Source organism: Hydra vulgaris, chromosome 09, assembly GCF_038396675.1.
Source record: "Hydra vulgaris chromosome 09, alternate assembly HydraT2T_AEP".
Taxonomy (NCBI): domain Eukaryota; kingdom Metazoa; phylum Cnidaria; class Hydrozoa; order Anthoathecata; family Hydridae; genus Hydra; species Hydra vulgaris.
The window spans coordinates 7,640,821-7,657,500 of record NC_088928.1 but is presented as its reverse complement, the minus strand read 5'-3'; the positions used below and the strand labels follow the sequence as shown (position 1 = coordinate 7,657,500).

At 27.8% G+C, this 16,680-nt stretch overlaps 1 protein-coding gene across 1 annotated transcript in view; it reads right to left on the bottom strand.

Annotated features, from left to right (window-relative positions):
• LOC100208721 (Bardet-Biedl syndrome 1 protein homolog) overlaps positions 1-16,680 on the bottom strand; it is a 74,560-nt gene that overhangs the window by 38,591 nt on the left and 19,289 nt on the right. Inside the window, exons 6-7 of the mRNA XM_065804631.1 lie at positions 12,597-12,679; positions 10,814-10,855 (exon numbers count right to left, since the gene is read on the bottom strand). Coding sequence (XP_065660703.1) covers positions 10,814-10,855; positions 12,597-12,679 — 125 coding nt within the window. The remainder of the gene's footprint in view (positions 1-10,813; positions 10,856-12,596; positions 12,680-16,680) is intronic.

Below are 16,680 nucleotides of genomic sequence, written 5' to 3'. Positions count from 1 at the left end.
ATCAATAATGTTGCCACAGCAACTGTGTTACTGGGTTAAAAAAAATTAAATTACAATTAAAATAGATTGCTGTTATAAAAAAAGAGATATTTTTTATTTATGAAAAAATCGTACTTTTGCAAGAGTAAATTGGTCCTGTGAATCACAATTTTGATTTGCTTCGATAAAAATTATATTGGTAAAGAGGGCAAAACAACATAAAAAATGGACCATCAATTACTGTAAATGTGAACCAACGCGTCAAAGTTTTAAATCTTTGATTTTAAGAGAAGATTATTAGTCTGCAGAAAAGTTGTTGAATGATAAAACAGTGTTTTATCATTCAACAACTGTCTGTAAAATATGGTGGATGTAGTGTTATATTGTGGTGCTTTTTTAATTGTGCCAAATGTGACATTGTAAAGATAGAGGGAACAATGACAAAAGTTATTGAATAAATTGATTTAAACTTCCCATAGTAAGTGACTGGGACCCCAGCCCTGGCTAAAAATGAGACTTTTTGCAAACCCAGCTCCAGCAAAATGATAAAATTTAGCAGGGGTTGATACCCGGTGCTAGAAGAAAATTTATAATACTTAATATATTATAACTTTATGCTTACATTTACTATTTATATAATTATATGCTTGCATTTGGTATTTATTAAATTATTAAATTTATATATTTTTAAACTCTAATTTATTTCCAACAAGATTGCAAGCAATCACTATTAAGTTATGAGTTACTTTAAAATAGAGAATAAGTTAAAATACTAGGAAATGTATAACTTAAGACTTAAAAAATTGACGACTTAAAAAATTGCAAGTTGTATAAAAAAGGAAAACAAAGATGGGTAAAAGTTATAAGGTTTTTTTGATGTTCAAGGAAAAAAACTGGATTAAAAAAAGTTTTTATAGCATGAAGGGACATTTACAGTGAAAGAATGCAACTTGTTAAATAAGAAAAAAGCAAGAATGAATTTTGGTTTATTGTAATAGAGATGATAGCTCATTTAAGCATTGACCATGATAGTATTTGTAGAAAAAAAAGAAATGCAACCTTACAACAATGGGAGAGTGGCTCAAGCTTGACAGATAAGGCAGATCTAATTACTTATACACTTTGCTTTTAGACTTTGTCTGAGAGTAAGAGGGTTGTTTTTTGTCATTATAGAAATGCCAACAATAATGCAATATTTTTTTACAGTAAATAAATGAGTTTTGTTGTCTAACAAAAATTGTGGATTATAAGTCCGGAATTTGAATCAATGAGCCACTGCAAGCCTTAGACTGTTACAGAAGAGAGATCAGATTTAAAATCGGCTGCTTGTTCTAAGCAATTAAAAGGTGAAGATTTTATGTCAAGACAATAGTGTAAAGTTGAGTCGTCAGCAAATAGAACCACTTTAGATTTCATGAAGATCATTATTGTAGATAAGAAACAATACAGGAGCAAAGGATAGAAGCTTGTGGTACCCTTAAAGTTACTTGAAATAAAGAAGAGTGTAGGCCTTCAATAATAACTTTACTACTGCAGTTAGAAAGAAAGAAATTAACAACCTCAAAACCTTTATGCAAAGAAACTATTAACAGAGTGAAGATTAATCATAGGATAGTTGGAGAGGTCAAAGTGTTTTCTTGAGTTTTGAAATATTGGGATTATTAAGAATTTATAAAAGTTTAGAAAAAATTGAAGAGAGTCCTGAAGAGCACTTTTGACTATGATTAAAAACTATTCTGGAGAACAAACTCTAGAAGTGTTTAATTGAGAATTAACTTTAGCATTGAAAACCAGAGTGATTTCGATGTTTAACAATGGGTTAATCTGTTTAACTGTTGTTATATAAACTTTAGTATTTATATGGTGTAGTATTTGCTGAAAGAAAAGATGATCAGATGGATGTGTAGTGTGACTCTAGCAAGACATGAAAAGGAGGCATAATCTTAGACAGATTAGAAAAAATGTTGTATCGAATGTTTGTTAGAAAAGATCAAAGTAATTTAGGTATCAGCATGTAGAGAGGTACCAGCTTCAGTAGAAAATGATAGTGGTAGATGTAAGAAAACTTAAAGAGAGTGCCTTACATATTGTATGAACGAGCTTTAGTTAAGAAAAAAAAATGCTCTAGATTGTTTATATTAGAGAAACAGCATAAATGACAAAGGCTAAAGCCTGATGATGATGATAATGATCATCATAACCATGATGATGATCATCATCATAATCATCATGTATGAATGAGCTTTATATAGGTTATATAGCCGATCCCAACCTACTACCTTCTCAATCACTAGATCTCTTTTTATCGAATTTTTATGGGATGAATGATAAGTAATGTCAAAAACTAATGCCTTATCAGGGCTCGAATTAAATGATTGTGAATTATGATAACTGGAAATGCTTCCAGTCTTTAAATTTTTAGCTTTTTAAAAACCATAAACTCTGTTTTTATCTTTAAACTCAATAGCTGTTATTCAATAAAAAATACTCCTATTAATCTTAAATTATGATATAAAATCTTATTACAAAATAATTTTTCACAATCACTAGACCTCTTTTCTATTATATATTATTAATTAATGTTTATAAAAACAATAATTAAACAGATGTAAGTTTTGAATGTTATTATTCTTGTAGTAGTAAATTTATTGTTTTGTTTTTTCATTAATTTTTGCAATATGAAAAATTGACCGTTTTATTAAAACAGTGTTCATGGTTTTTAATAAACTGAGAATTCAATGACCAGAAATATTTCCAGATATTGCAATTTAAGATCACTTAAGAGCTGTTTTTTTTAAGAATCAGGCAAATTCCTGAAACTGTGGAAGTGACCTCCTCCAAATTGCTTGAATTTTTTATATATTGATCAGAATATAGAAAAAACCTGTTGGGGAAAAAAAAAATTTATAAAAATGTTTTGTTCACTCGGAATCTGGGCTTAAATTTTTGAGATTTTTTTAAAAATTTTTAGAAATTTAGTTTTTGCCACCTTTGAACCCTTTTTTTTGGCAAGGCAAAAAGTTGCACATAGGTTTTGTAGTTAATATCAGACGTAACCCAAAAGCTCTCTCCAAAAAATATAAAAAAGTTGCGTGACACTGTACGGTTGGCTAATTATCATAGTTCAAAAGTACAAAATCAATCAGTTTTGTCAACTTTTAATCGGAGTTAATTCTAGCGGCGAAGTGTTGCACACAATTTTTCTTTTAGGATTTGAAATTATCAAAGGTATTGAGTCTAAAAATGCAAAGAAAGTTATGTGATACCTAAGGCCTATTAATATATTAAGGCTTGAAATTGGAAAAAAATGTTTTAGTATACTTACAAAATGAACCATTACGGCAGAGGCGCTTAGTTTTGTAAAAATGTAAACATATCCAACTGTCAATACAAAAAGGTCCTAACATAATAATAAAAAAAATTCGTGTGATTTTGTCACACGCATGATATAACATGAATTAAAAACTGAACAAAAATCTAACATCAGAATAACTATATTGCTAATTAAATAAAACATAAATCAAACATTTAAATGTTTTTCCATTTAAAAATTAGTTTTTCATTTATTAATAGAGTCATTTACACACATTATCCACCACATCACACATAATTTCTACTCTGCTGCAGTAAGTTTCTCTAAGAATAATGATATGACTGTATTATAGTCTTCTTCGGATAATGAATAATCGCCACAACCACTGATTAGAAAAGGAGCATTTACTAAACAGATAATTTTATCAGTTTGGTTATTTATCTCCTCGGTAGTAACTGGCCAGCGAAAAGTATTCTTCTCTTGCCCGTTAATCATACAATTAACTCTGATCCCAGTTATAGATACCTAAAAGTATTAGCGCAACATTTAAAATAATATAATAAAGAGTTTATGATTTGTTTAATTTTGCTTACATTCAATAAAACTTGTAAAGTCTTATATAATGTCATTCTGAAATTATTTTTACATTCTATTTATATTCCTTTTATTTTAGAGCACTGTTTTGTAAAATAAAATAAAAACTTGAAACTAATATATACTTTGAATAATATTACCTCCACAATATATCCAATATTCCATTGTTTTTCATATGCAACAGCAACCCAATCATTCACTTTCCATACAAGACAAATTTCTTTTGCAAGATTGGCGATGTCTTCCTCATATTTATTATCATCTTCATTGTCTCCTGCCAGATTAAAGTCATCATTTTCGCCATAAACTTCTTTGTTATCGTTAACCTGACTATTTTCATTATTTTCTGTTGTCGGTTCTACCAGCTTACCTTTTCTTTTCAGGTTACTAAATCTATAACAATATCAATTGTACATATTTTTAAACATATGTAAACAAACACACAAAATTATAACTTTCACCTAAATTTTAATTTCATATTTGTAAAAGAACTATTTAACAGTCAGAAACATAATCTAATTTGCAAAAGTTTTGATAGCAACAATGCCTACCTTGAAAATAAAGATCTTATCTGTTGGCTAGTTACATATTGATCAGGCGGAAGTTCTCTCCTCAGCTGCATGTGAACCTGCTCAGGGCTCATTTTATTACCTGATTCTTCTCCACGAATAAAGTATTTATTCAACAGTTCTTTCTGCTGATTTGAAAATCTAAAAGAACTTCGAACTGGTAATGCCCAACCTTGCAATAGAAAAATGTTCATGCAATGTGGTTTGTCTTTTACGGAAGCACTGTTAGAGGATGAAGAAATTGGCACATTTAGTTGTGAAGTAATTTTCATCTTATGAACAAACGAGTTGCGAACTTTATCCAATGATGTTAATGATTTCGGAACTGTATGAAGACCGGATAGCATGTGTTCTTCTAACTCAGCATCGCTTTCAAATGATAAAGTACAATTCATTTCAGTGCAAAATCTTAATGAATTTAATTGCCTGTCACTTCTTTTCTGTTTTTCCTTAAGTGACTTGTTACGCTTAATTGAATTATCTGTTTTGCTATATGGCAACAACAACTTAATCGAGGGTTGAATTTTAAGATTTCCATACTCTTGTTCAATTCCCTCACCGATATTGAAATAACGCCACATCTTCATACTTTTCTCACCAAACTCAAATGAGTGATAGTTGCTAATGTTCTTAATCTTTGGTCCAGTAACTACAGTTTTATCATTGCTAATTTGAGCAACTGCTACTTTTGCATCTTTAGCGCCAAAACTATAATGCATAGCCTTGTGTATATCTTCAGCAGTCAAAAGATTATTACCAGAGTCAACGTAACTCCTTAAAATTGTCTTTACAACTGCACTCTCCCTGTGACATTGATCTTTTCCACAACAGGGTTCATTATAATCATATCTCAGCAACTTTATATCTCTCTCTTTGCATACATTGTAGATTGCTTCAGCTGAAAGGTTTCCCTGATAGCAGCCGGCATTATCAGATTTGGTAAACATTTTCTTGATATGCGGTTGATCAATTCTGAATTGGTCTAAAACTGCAGTGGCTAACGAAACAACATCACCTATTCCCTGATCACACCTATACATTGAAGTAAAGTAAACACGTTTGAATAACTTTCCTGCTATTTTTATGAAGAATATATCCACTTGTAAACTCATTCCTTTCTTGCCAAAATACTCTCTTTGGCCCTCTCTGTATCGAACCGGAAGAATTTTTTGACAAAAATCTTTAAGCCAGAAAGCAGTTTCATCGTTTAATTGCTTAAAAGCTTCGATTTTTGCCTTTTTCTGTTGAGAATCTCTCATCAGGTGTTTTATGTAGTTGAATACATCTTTTACAGCAATTTCCAAATCATAAATAGAATCAGGATCGTCAGAATTTTGAATTGTTAGTTCTTTGATCATCTCGATAGCTTTGCACAAATCATAGCAATCGGCACATACCACTTCTCATATCTCTGTGTTGGATTGAAGATTTTTTTCAGATGGATCTGATAAGGCATGTTTTGAGCTATGAGAAGAAATGTTTGAGTCATTGACACTACAATTGGTTTGATAACTTGTTTTCAAATACCTTTTTCCTTTTTCAAGGACAGCTTCGAGAGATTTAGAACTAAATCTTTGTGCCAATTTTTGTAATGTTTGAAAACCATTCATGCCTGAAGCAGTAACATCATCTAATCCAGCTAAGCTTTTTCGACTTTATTTTAAGGTTTTATTGCATGCAATACTTTCCACAAACTTGAATCAGATAATGGTATATAATTGTTTTCACTACAACTTTTTCGATAGAACATGATAGCGTGGCTATATTTTGTCGTCAATATTGCATGCACTATCTTTTGTTCTTCACCGCTGTCGTATTTTAATTTGGTTATTCCATAAGCAACATCATGCAAAATACCGCTTGTAAATATAAAGTCTAAGAAATGTTCACACTTTGTTTGATCAAGACTAGATCGGACGAATACTTTCTTCTCTGGAAATGCCAACCCTTTATGAGATGCATGCCATTTTCTTGCTGTTTCTATACGATGTTTGGTACACTCAAATGTGTTCATTATAAACTTTTTGGTGTACTTGGTATGGTCTAATAATGAGAGGATAACTAACTTTCCCATGGAATCACTTTGCTTATATACTTTCTGAGCACGAATAATTTCAATTGGGAGAGGGCTATTTATTTCATCAACATTTTTACTGTTAAGAAAATCTATAAGTATTTCCTCTTGTCCAGGAGCAACAGCTTCCGCAAATTTTTTCTTTAATAAGTTTTCTAGGCGAACATACTTGCGTTTTAACTTATCTTTAGTAGTATCTTCCCGATATTCGAACTTCCTTTTTAATCTAAATTTTATTGGACTTGCATTAAGAACCTCAGTTACACTCTCACGGCTTCTTAGAGATTCGTCCAAAATCTCCTGTGAAACATTAATTTCACCGGGATCAAATTCTTCATCTGGAGTAGCAGGTGTCATATATGTTTGTTCTTGTTGTGTTTGTGTTTCTGTACATAAATTGGTGTTTTCGTTGACTCTAGATAAAGCAGTTTCTTGCTTTAAATGGGTAAAACACAGCCTTGCACCAACTGAAAATACTTCATTGTATCGCTTTGACATTAATATGACGACATGTATTGGTGACGCCCTTAAAGCGGGAGATTTTTTTCCTTTTATATTTAGATGGTGAGGATGAAAGCATGTTTTTGGAGGACTCCATGCAATACCAAACGTGTACCGGTGAAAAGCACGTATTTGTTCATCCTTTTCAAGATTTCTTTTAAGTCTATTTGCAATAAGTCCATTTTCTTCCCAAATATTATTATCGTTTAATCGCATGACCTAAAAACAATTTTTTAAACAATTATTAAGTGTGTCATTTAAAGCATTGTTTATAATCTGACTCTTCACGAAAAATGTTTACAAGTTTGAAATACATTGTTGTTATTATTAAAATACAATATTGCAAGAGTGTGATTAATTTAGTGATTATTTATTAAAAGAGTGAGGAATTAATTAAAAGAGCTATTTTTTTTTGTTTAAAGAACTTTGTCTCAAAATCTTATTGCAGAGAAGTTATAAAGTATGTAATTATAAAAATTATATTACAGTCTGCGTAAATTTAAAATACATAATTACCTTTAAGTTGATGAGGTGTTTCTTAACATCAACATCTCCCAGCTGATGAATGTAGAACATTTTGTTTATAATTTTATGTTTTTTGAATGATCCACAATTTCCTTTTGAAAAGCAACAACAGTTTTCATAAAAATATTTGTTTTGTTTCATACTCAACTAAAAACAAGTTCTATTTATGCAGTACCTATTTCTCAATAGCAATGATAAAATATCTACTCTATTTATGCAAATTTTAAAGATCGTTAAAATAAAGTTAAGACATTTTTATGGTAAAGTAAACAACCGCCCACTAACTTGTTTCTCCACAATCGTGATATCAGCGATTCTTCTTCCATTCGATCACCACAAGTTATTTGGTTATGACGTAAATTTAAATAATTCACTTCTGATCATGTATTGTTTTTTATTATTATTTATTTCAATTGTTATGATTTCTATATCATAGTCAGAAACGCTTAAATTTTTTCTTAACATTACATGCAATGTTTTGTGTAATGCTAAATGCTAATTTTGGATGATAGAAATTTTATTGTGAGTGAAAACCTCATCTGTGTGTCCAAAAAAATATCTCTTCGTACTTAATCATTTTTAACAATTTGTACCTTTATTTTTAACTTAATATCTAAAGATCACACGAATTTTTTTTATTATTATGTTAGGACCTTTTGTATTGACAGTTGGATATGTTTACATTTTTACAAAACTAAGCGCCTCTGCCGTAATGGTTCATTTTGTAAGTATACTAAAACATTTTTTTCCAATTTCAAGCCTTAATATATTAATAGGCCTTAGGTATCACATAACTTTCTTTGCATTTTTAGACTCAATACCTTTGATAATTTCAAATCCTAAAAGAAAAATTGTGTGCAACACTTCGCCGCTAGAATTAACTCCGATTAAAAATTGACAAAAGTGATTGATTTTGTACTTTTGAACTATGATAATTAGCTAACCGCACAGTGTCACGCAACTTTTTTATATTTTTTGGAGAGAGCTTTTGGGTTACGTCTGATATTAACTACAAAAGCTATGTGCAACTTTTTGCCTTGCCAAAAAAATGGGTTCAAAGGTGGCAAAAACTAAATTTCTAAAAATTTTTAAAAAAATCTCAAAAATTTAAGCCCAGATTCCGAGTGAACGAAACATTTTTGAAAATTTTTTTTTTCCCCAACAGGTTTTTTCTATATTCTGATCAATATATAAAAAATTCAAGCAATTTGGAGGAGGTCACTTCCATTGACTGCCTGATTCTTACAAAAAATGACTCTTAATTTGAGCTTTGCTAATGATAAAAAAAATTAGGAAAAAACTTATTAGTGAACGACATAAAATTGACAAATTGGATAAGTCATTAAGTAGAATGCCAAGAATATGTATGGTGGTTATTGTTGCTAAGGGTGATTAAGGTTTGAAGTTCAACAGAAGTACCATAAGATAGGGTATTAGGCCCATTTTAATTTTCGATGTTTGTTTAACCTGTATATTATATTATGGCTAAACATGGCACAAATCATCATGAATATGTCAATGATACCCAATAATATACTTTTATTAACCCAGGAAAAGATAACATCAACAAATTCACTGAATGTGCTAATGCAGACCTTGTTTTCATTCAATAAACATTATTTATTAAAATTATATACATTGTAGAAAAAAATAATCTCTGCGATTTAAACTTGTGCTATAAAAAAAAAGTTTAACTTATGCTTTGTGCAAACTTTTGACGTAGCTGTTTATTTAAAATTTAATTTTGAGTAAAAAAAAATGTTTAGGAAGGAAAACTGAAAAAACAATTGTGATAAAAATGAGCTAATTTTTTTATAAGAACAAATAAAATTTAAATATTGAACAATAGTTAGTAATATTCTTAAATAAATGACAGTTCAGTTTAGCCCAAGCATTAACTTTAATTTTAATAAACATCAATATATTTTTTTAATCAAAATTAAATTATATATTTTTTAAATCTAAATTAAATTATATATTTTTTTAATCAGAATAATATTATATACTTTTATTAAATTAGTTTTTATTTAAATTAGATATTTTTTATCAGACTATTTATATTGTTATGATCTTTGCCTCAAGCTTAAAGTATTAGCGCCTTTCAAATGAAAAAATCAATCATTACAATAAAACAAAAACAAAACATAAATTTTTAATTTTATTTGAGTTTTTTTTCATTAGTAAATAGTGCTTATATCTAACATAATTGTCATTCAAACTTTTGTAACAAATACTTTTACATAAACGTCATTCAAAAGTTAATGTTTTTTTTTTTTTTTAATTAATTACTTCTTTTATCTTACCGCTTATAGAATAATTTAAAAGTAAAAAAATGATAAAAAGTTACTTAATCAAAATCGCTTACTGCTTATGTAAAATCGCTTAAGGCGTACATAAATCGCTTTACATGTAACGCTTTAAAACAAGGCCTGCTAATGCAGTCACAAAATAGTTTCTAGAAAATGGACTTCTGCTTAACTGATGCAAAACAGATCTTATTTGGATCTAGGAAACAAACTGGAAAATTTAAAAATGACTCCAAAATTACATTCTCTGGAACATCACTAACTACAGTAAATTCGATGAGAATCCTAGGTGTCACCCTAGATTCAACACTCTAAAGAAGCAGCTAACACAATTGCTTGTGGCATTGTTAACTCTCAACTTGACTATTATGACAGTCTTTTATCAGGTTCTTACAAAACTCCAACATACTAAAAATAGCTTCTCTTGCATTGTCTCTCATTCTCCTTTCCATTTAAAATCAGAAAAATTGTTAAAGTCTATTCATTGGTTACCAACCTATCAAAGAATATTTTATAAAATATCAGTTATTTCATATAAAACTTAAAAAACAAAATCTCCTGTATATCTATTTGAACTTCTAGAAACCCAAATTTCAAAACAAAAAAGATCATCAGCCAGGTGTAAACTTATTTGTAGCCTATCAAAAACTTCCCTAGGATCGAAATCTTTCTTCATAAATGCACCTTGAATATGGAATGGCTTGTCTATAAACACACGTAACACAAGAAACATTCCAAAAAAAATACTAACTTTTTCTAGACACTTTCTTAAACTGATAGTAATCTCAGTGCTTCTGAATTACTTCATCACTATTGTAATTGATGTAAATGATGGCACTTTAATCTTTAATTATTTTATATTTTATTATAATTATATTATAACTTTATAACAAAAAACTGATTTTTGATAAACTTTATTATAATTATAAAAAAAGAAAAAAATGAATCTTACTTCTTTAGCTTGATTCCATATATCATTTTCCATCGCACTAACCTAAATAGATATATTAATATATTTATTAAGTTACTATTAAATATAATCTGTAAATGGACACATAAAATGAGATAATGAAACTTTATTAGATAAAATGAAGAAAACATGGAACAACTTTATCAATACTTAATGATAACGATAGCGTTACAATTTTTAAATTATTTTTTATTTGAAAAATAACTTAAACCATTAGATTTTTAACTTGAGCTTTTTCTTAATAACACTTTTTCGACAAAAAATGCATCGATATACTTGGATAAATAAATCAACATTTTATTTATTTTAACTACTTAGTTTTTCTTCTGATTAAGAAATGATTAAGAAATGTTCAAAAAAAGAATAATTTTCAAAGCAGGTTAGTACAGCTATGAATCATCAATGGTAACAACTAAGGTTTAAGAATTTTTTTATTAAAACTGCTTTTGTAACAATTAGATAAAAATTTTCTCATAAGGTTTAATGTTATAAGAATTGATCAAACAAAAATTATCTAAAACTATTCAAACATCTGCAGATGGAAAAAAATATATAAAAAAACTTAAAAAAAAAAATTGAAAAACATGAAAAACTAACCTTACAATTCAAAAGGCTTTTGAGTTAAAAAATATATTTATAAACTTTAGTTAAAACATAATAGCTAAAACTAAAAAAAAATTATTAATTTCTTTTTTAGAGTGAATATTCCTGGCAATTATTCTTGTGATATATGCTAGCACCATTATGTCTACTAAATAGTGTATTTTTATTTTTATCCAATCAATAAAAATAAAAAAATAAAACAGTTGTTTGTATCTGAGATACAAGCAACTGTTCTTTAAAGAACCAATAATTGAAACAATCAAAAACTGCATAGTGCAGTCCAGAAACGTAAAAACTAGCATTTAATTTTCACAATAAAATTTGGTGGCACACAATGTACAATAGCTTTTATAATTAACTATAATTATAATTAATTATAACTATAATTAAATATAATTAATTATAATTATCTATAATTATAATTAATTATAATTATCTATAACTATAATTAATTATAATTATCTATAATTATAATTAATTATAATTATTTATAACTATAATTAATTATAATTATCTATAATTATAATTAACTATAATTATCTATAATTATAATTATCTATAATTATAATTAATTTATAATTATGATTAGGAGTAAAATTGGGCCTTCTTTTAAAATAGTTTTTCTATGTGATAAATATGTTTTAGAACCTTTAAAAACAATAGCCTTGCCATCCAGACACTTGGTGAACTATTTGCATGACCAATACAAATAGATGGTCTGTCCTTATTAAGTGAAGTCATTACAAAGATTAAATTCAATTCTTTTTTTGAAATGTCTTTCCAACTTTCAGTATATGAACCACATTTGCTCATAAAATTCTTTACAAAAATGTTATTGCAATCTTCAGCAATTTTTTACAAAATTTGGTGGCTCTTTCACAATCAATATGTCATCAGGCAGTGAGCATGTTGTAAACTATAGTGAAACGCAGTTGTCATAATATAACAGTAGGCTTATATAGTGTCATAATAAGATAGCTGATCTGATCGGCTATCTTAATTATTATTTTTTGTTTTGAATCTTTCTGATTTTTCATTTGCAGGCAAGTCGCTAAGAAAACTGATTCAATCGCTAATAAAAATGAATTAAAAAAATATTAATTATTATAAATTAAATAAAATTGCATACTAATTTTAACTGAAAATAGACAAAATATCATACCTCAATTAAGGGAAGAGAAAACTTGAAATAAGGACGCAAGTTTTTATAGATATAGACGAATGGTCCTGAAGCAACAGCAATTGCTAAAAAAAGGATAAACTATTTACTAAAATTGAAAATGAAAATTTTTGTTGCTTTGTGTTTTAGTTCAAGAAAATTAAATTTTTAGTTATTGATCATTTTAAGTTTAAATTTTTAAAACTGTTGTAATTCAAACATATTTTATAAATAAATGTGATTAAAGTCTGAGAATGAAAAAGGCAAGCTCTTGTATTTCTGAAATCTTTAGTGAGATGCTAGATTTTGAGGATAAAAGAAATGGTGTTTAGAGTTAGGAAAAATAAGAATGTTGCAAATAGTTGAGAAAAATAAGGATGTTGTTATAGAAAACTGTATTTAAAAGCTAATGGATAACAAAAAAGTACTTAGCTCACTTTGAAAAACTAGTAAATAAAGACTTTGATTGAAATGAAAAAAGTTTATCTTCATTAAATAAGATTGATAACCTATGAAATTAATTTAGTGGGCTCAATTTGGCAGGAATGCTGGCTGAACTTGTTAAATGACTTCTATGACATTTGTGACAATTTCATAATTACTCTAAGTAAGTTCTTAAGAAACAAAAAAGAATTTAATAAAATGTAAACATACAGTTAAAGGTGTATTTTTCAGAAGCATTTTTAAGGCTAAATTTTCAGGACATTCTATTGTTTTAAAAAGGTAGGTTGGGGTTTGAGTAAATTTTTTTTTTATCAATGTGCGTCATCTCAGGAATAATGGTGGCTGAGAGGTTGAAGGCTTTAAGAAAGAATTTGTAGCAAAGAACACACTATGTTGCTCACACTAAGATATATAATTGAAGGGCTGTCTGCAAAAAGTTGATAAGTCACCTTCTTTTCATTCTGAGATATAAGCATTTAAAGTTTTCATTTAATCCTGAAATCAGAATATACATTTTTGGCTCAAAAGCTTCTATCAGTTTATGTATTATGTAATTGTACACATATTAATGCAATAAAAAATTTTAAAATATTAATGTTTTGCTTTTAATTGAAAAACTAAACTTCATATAATTAGGTACTTTTGTAATTAGGTACTTTTTGAACTTTCCCGGCAAAAAGTGCTCAAGTCCAAGTAGATTATTTTTTTTTTAATGTAAAAAAAATAACAAATATAAGAAACAAATATTTTTTGTTTAGGAACATAAAACAGATTTTTTATTACATAATTTCCATAAATTCAATATCATATCAATTAAAATTAAACATAAAATGCAAAATTTATGTCAACCCATGTTAAGAAAAAATTAAATACACATCTGTGATAGAGTTAATATATTAGAATCAAACATACAATGCAAAATACATGTCAACCCATGTTAAAATAAAATAATATTAAAAGCATATCTGTGTCATAGATGGTTATATAATAGTGATAATCATAAGACAGTGTTCTTAAATGTGAGATTTTTATTATATAAAAAACAGTATTTTATGATATCATTCAACTTCATCAGGAATGTCCTCTACCTCGGTAATATCTTCTACAATGCTGTTTCCTAAAATGCTACAATAGAAAGGACTACCTACTATCTGAGAATCTACAAAGTGTAAAAGATATTTTATGTCTTTTATTTTAGCAGATTTTATTGGTAGAAATTTACCATCATATGCAATATTTGGTTGAATCAAAGCTCTCCTACAAAACCCTCTTTTCCCTAATGCAATGTTTTTAAAAGTCCCAGTCATAGCGTCTCGTGTTTCTAAATTCTTAAATATATGCATTGTAATTTAATATACTAATTTGCAAATCAAAGTCAACACAATAGCAAACACCATTACAATAAAATAAGTGCTTATAAATATACAATGCCTTGCTGAATAATAACACAGTGGAAATATTAAAAATATTTCCTCTGTGTTATTACTCAGCAAGGCATTGTATATTTATTAATTAGTTATGAAACTTGATTTACTATATTAGTACTAGTAGTAGGAGTAGTAACATTACTATAAAAAATTAATAATATTAATGAACTATATACGGCAGATTTATTTATAATCCTGCTTGTTTCATTCATTTTATATCAAATAAATATAATTAAACAGTTACTGTTTTACTACAGGTTACCAATTTAAGTACAAAAACTATTGCAATAAAATAAATATCTACGAATTTTCCGAAAACAAAGAGTAAGAGACTTTCACTACGGTACTTTCAGTTTCAGAAAATAACAAACAATTTTTACATTTTATTTTCCTAATAAATTAGGAAATTTGATTTTAAATCATATTGTTAGTATTATTAATAGAAAAGCTATTAATTATAAAACTATTCAGCAGTTTTACTTACCACCTATCTTATTTTTCTGCTTTTCATTTCGCTTCCAACTTTCTTCACCAATTTTTCGCTTCCTACTTGACGCCATGATGGCTTGTATTCACTGTTAAATTTACATTATCACATGACAGGGAATTTCCTGCTCATTGGCTGCAAGGACTTCTGCACTTTTTCAGCCTAGAAACCCAGATCTTTGATACTGAAAGTATCATTTTAATGGGACTTACAATCTTCTTCTCATGAAAATAATAGTTGGATATGATAAATTATAAGTCCCTTTACAAACTGAAAGAATTGTCTCATTTTTTTCCAAAAATAAACTTGTGAATTTTTTGCAGGCAGCCCTTGAATTGCTTGACAAGATAATTATGATTTTATAAAGAATTATTGCCAAAATGTAAAAAGCAGTGTATTTATCGATAGCATGCAGTTTGGTTTCAGGCCTGAAAACAACAGATGCAATATTTATTGTAAAGCAAGCTCAAAAAAGATTCTTGGAAATGAAAATAGATCTGTGGATGATAAATAAATGTTGATTATATCCAATGCCTTGAAAAAAGAAAAAAGATGATGGTCAGATAAAAGTATAGTGTGACTCTAAAAGTTAGGAAAAGAAGCAATTATTCTAGACAGAGATAGGGAATATTGAGTGTATTTAATAGACTGTATCAGAGAAAATAAAGAGAATGTAAACTGTTAAGATGTAAACTATTGAGTATCAGAAAAGATTTCAGCAGTTTGAAGAGAAAAAAGTAGGAAAAAAAATTTGATGCTGATGATGATGATTATGATATGATGATGCTGCTGCTGATGATGAAGACGATGATGATGCTGATGATGATGATGACAATGATGATGCTGATTATGGTAAAGATAATGATATGATGATGATGATGATGACGATGATGATAATGATGATGATGATGATGATGATGATGATGATGATGATGATGATGATGATGATGATGATGATGATGATGATGATGATGATGATGATGATGATGATACTGATGATGATGGTATAGAGCATTACTTTTTTTAGTTCGGATATTGGCCTGGTGCAAATCAAATAAACAGTAAATGTTATTTAAAAACAATTTAGAGAGCATTGTTTTTTAGTCCATGTTAAATATCAAAGCATTCATTGAATAAAAATATTCACAGAACTAGAAGTAGGCATAAAACCAGCTCCAATTCTTTTATATATTAACATTTACCCAGTTATATGGTTCTAATTTTAAAAACAAAAAGTTATTGGATATCTTAAAATAATCTTAATCAAAATGATTTAATAACCATGGCTTACAAATTAAATTTTAAAGTTTATAAATAAATTTGAAAGATAATTTTGAATTTGAAATTTTATAATTTGAATATTAATGTGAAAGCCGAATTGCCAAAAAATTGATTTAATTTTTTTTTTGTATGTTATAAAATAAAAATTACATCAACTTGAGGAAATTTAATTTTTGATTTTTTAAATTTTTTTTTAGAAAAACACTGATTTATATATAATATAAAATTAAACAATAAATATAACATATACATCAAGAATGGTTAGAATAAATTTCTGTTAAACAACCACTGCTGGATTTTATTTTAAAGTAACTAATATGTGGGAATATGACACAATAAACAAAAAAAACATGGTAAAAATAAAAGAATTGAAAAAAAAAAGCAAACCTTTAAATAACACTCTAATGTTCAATGAATACAAATAAAAGCAACGTCATAACATTTTAAT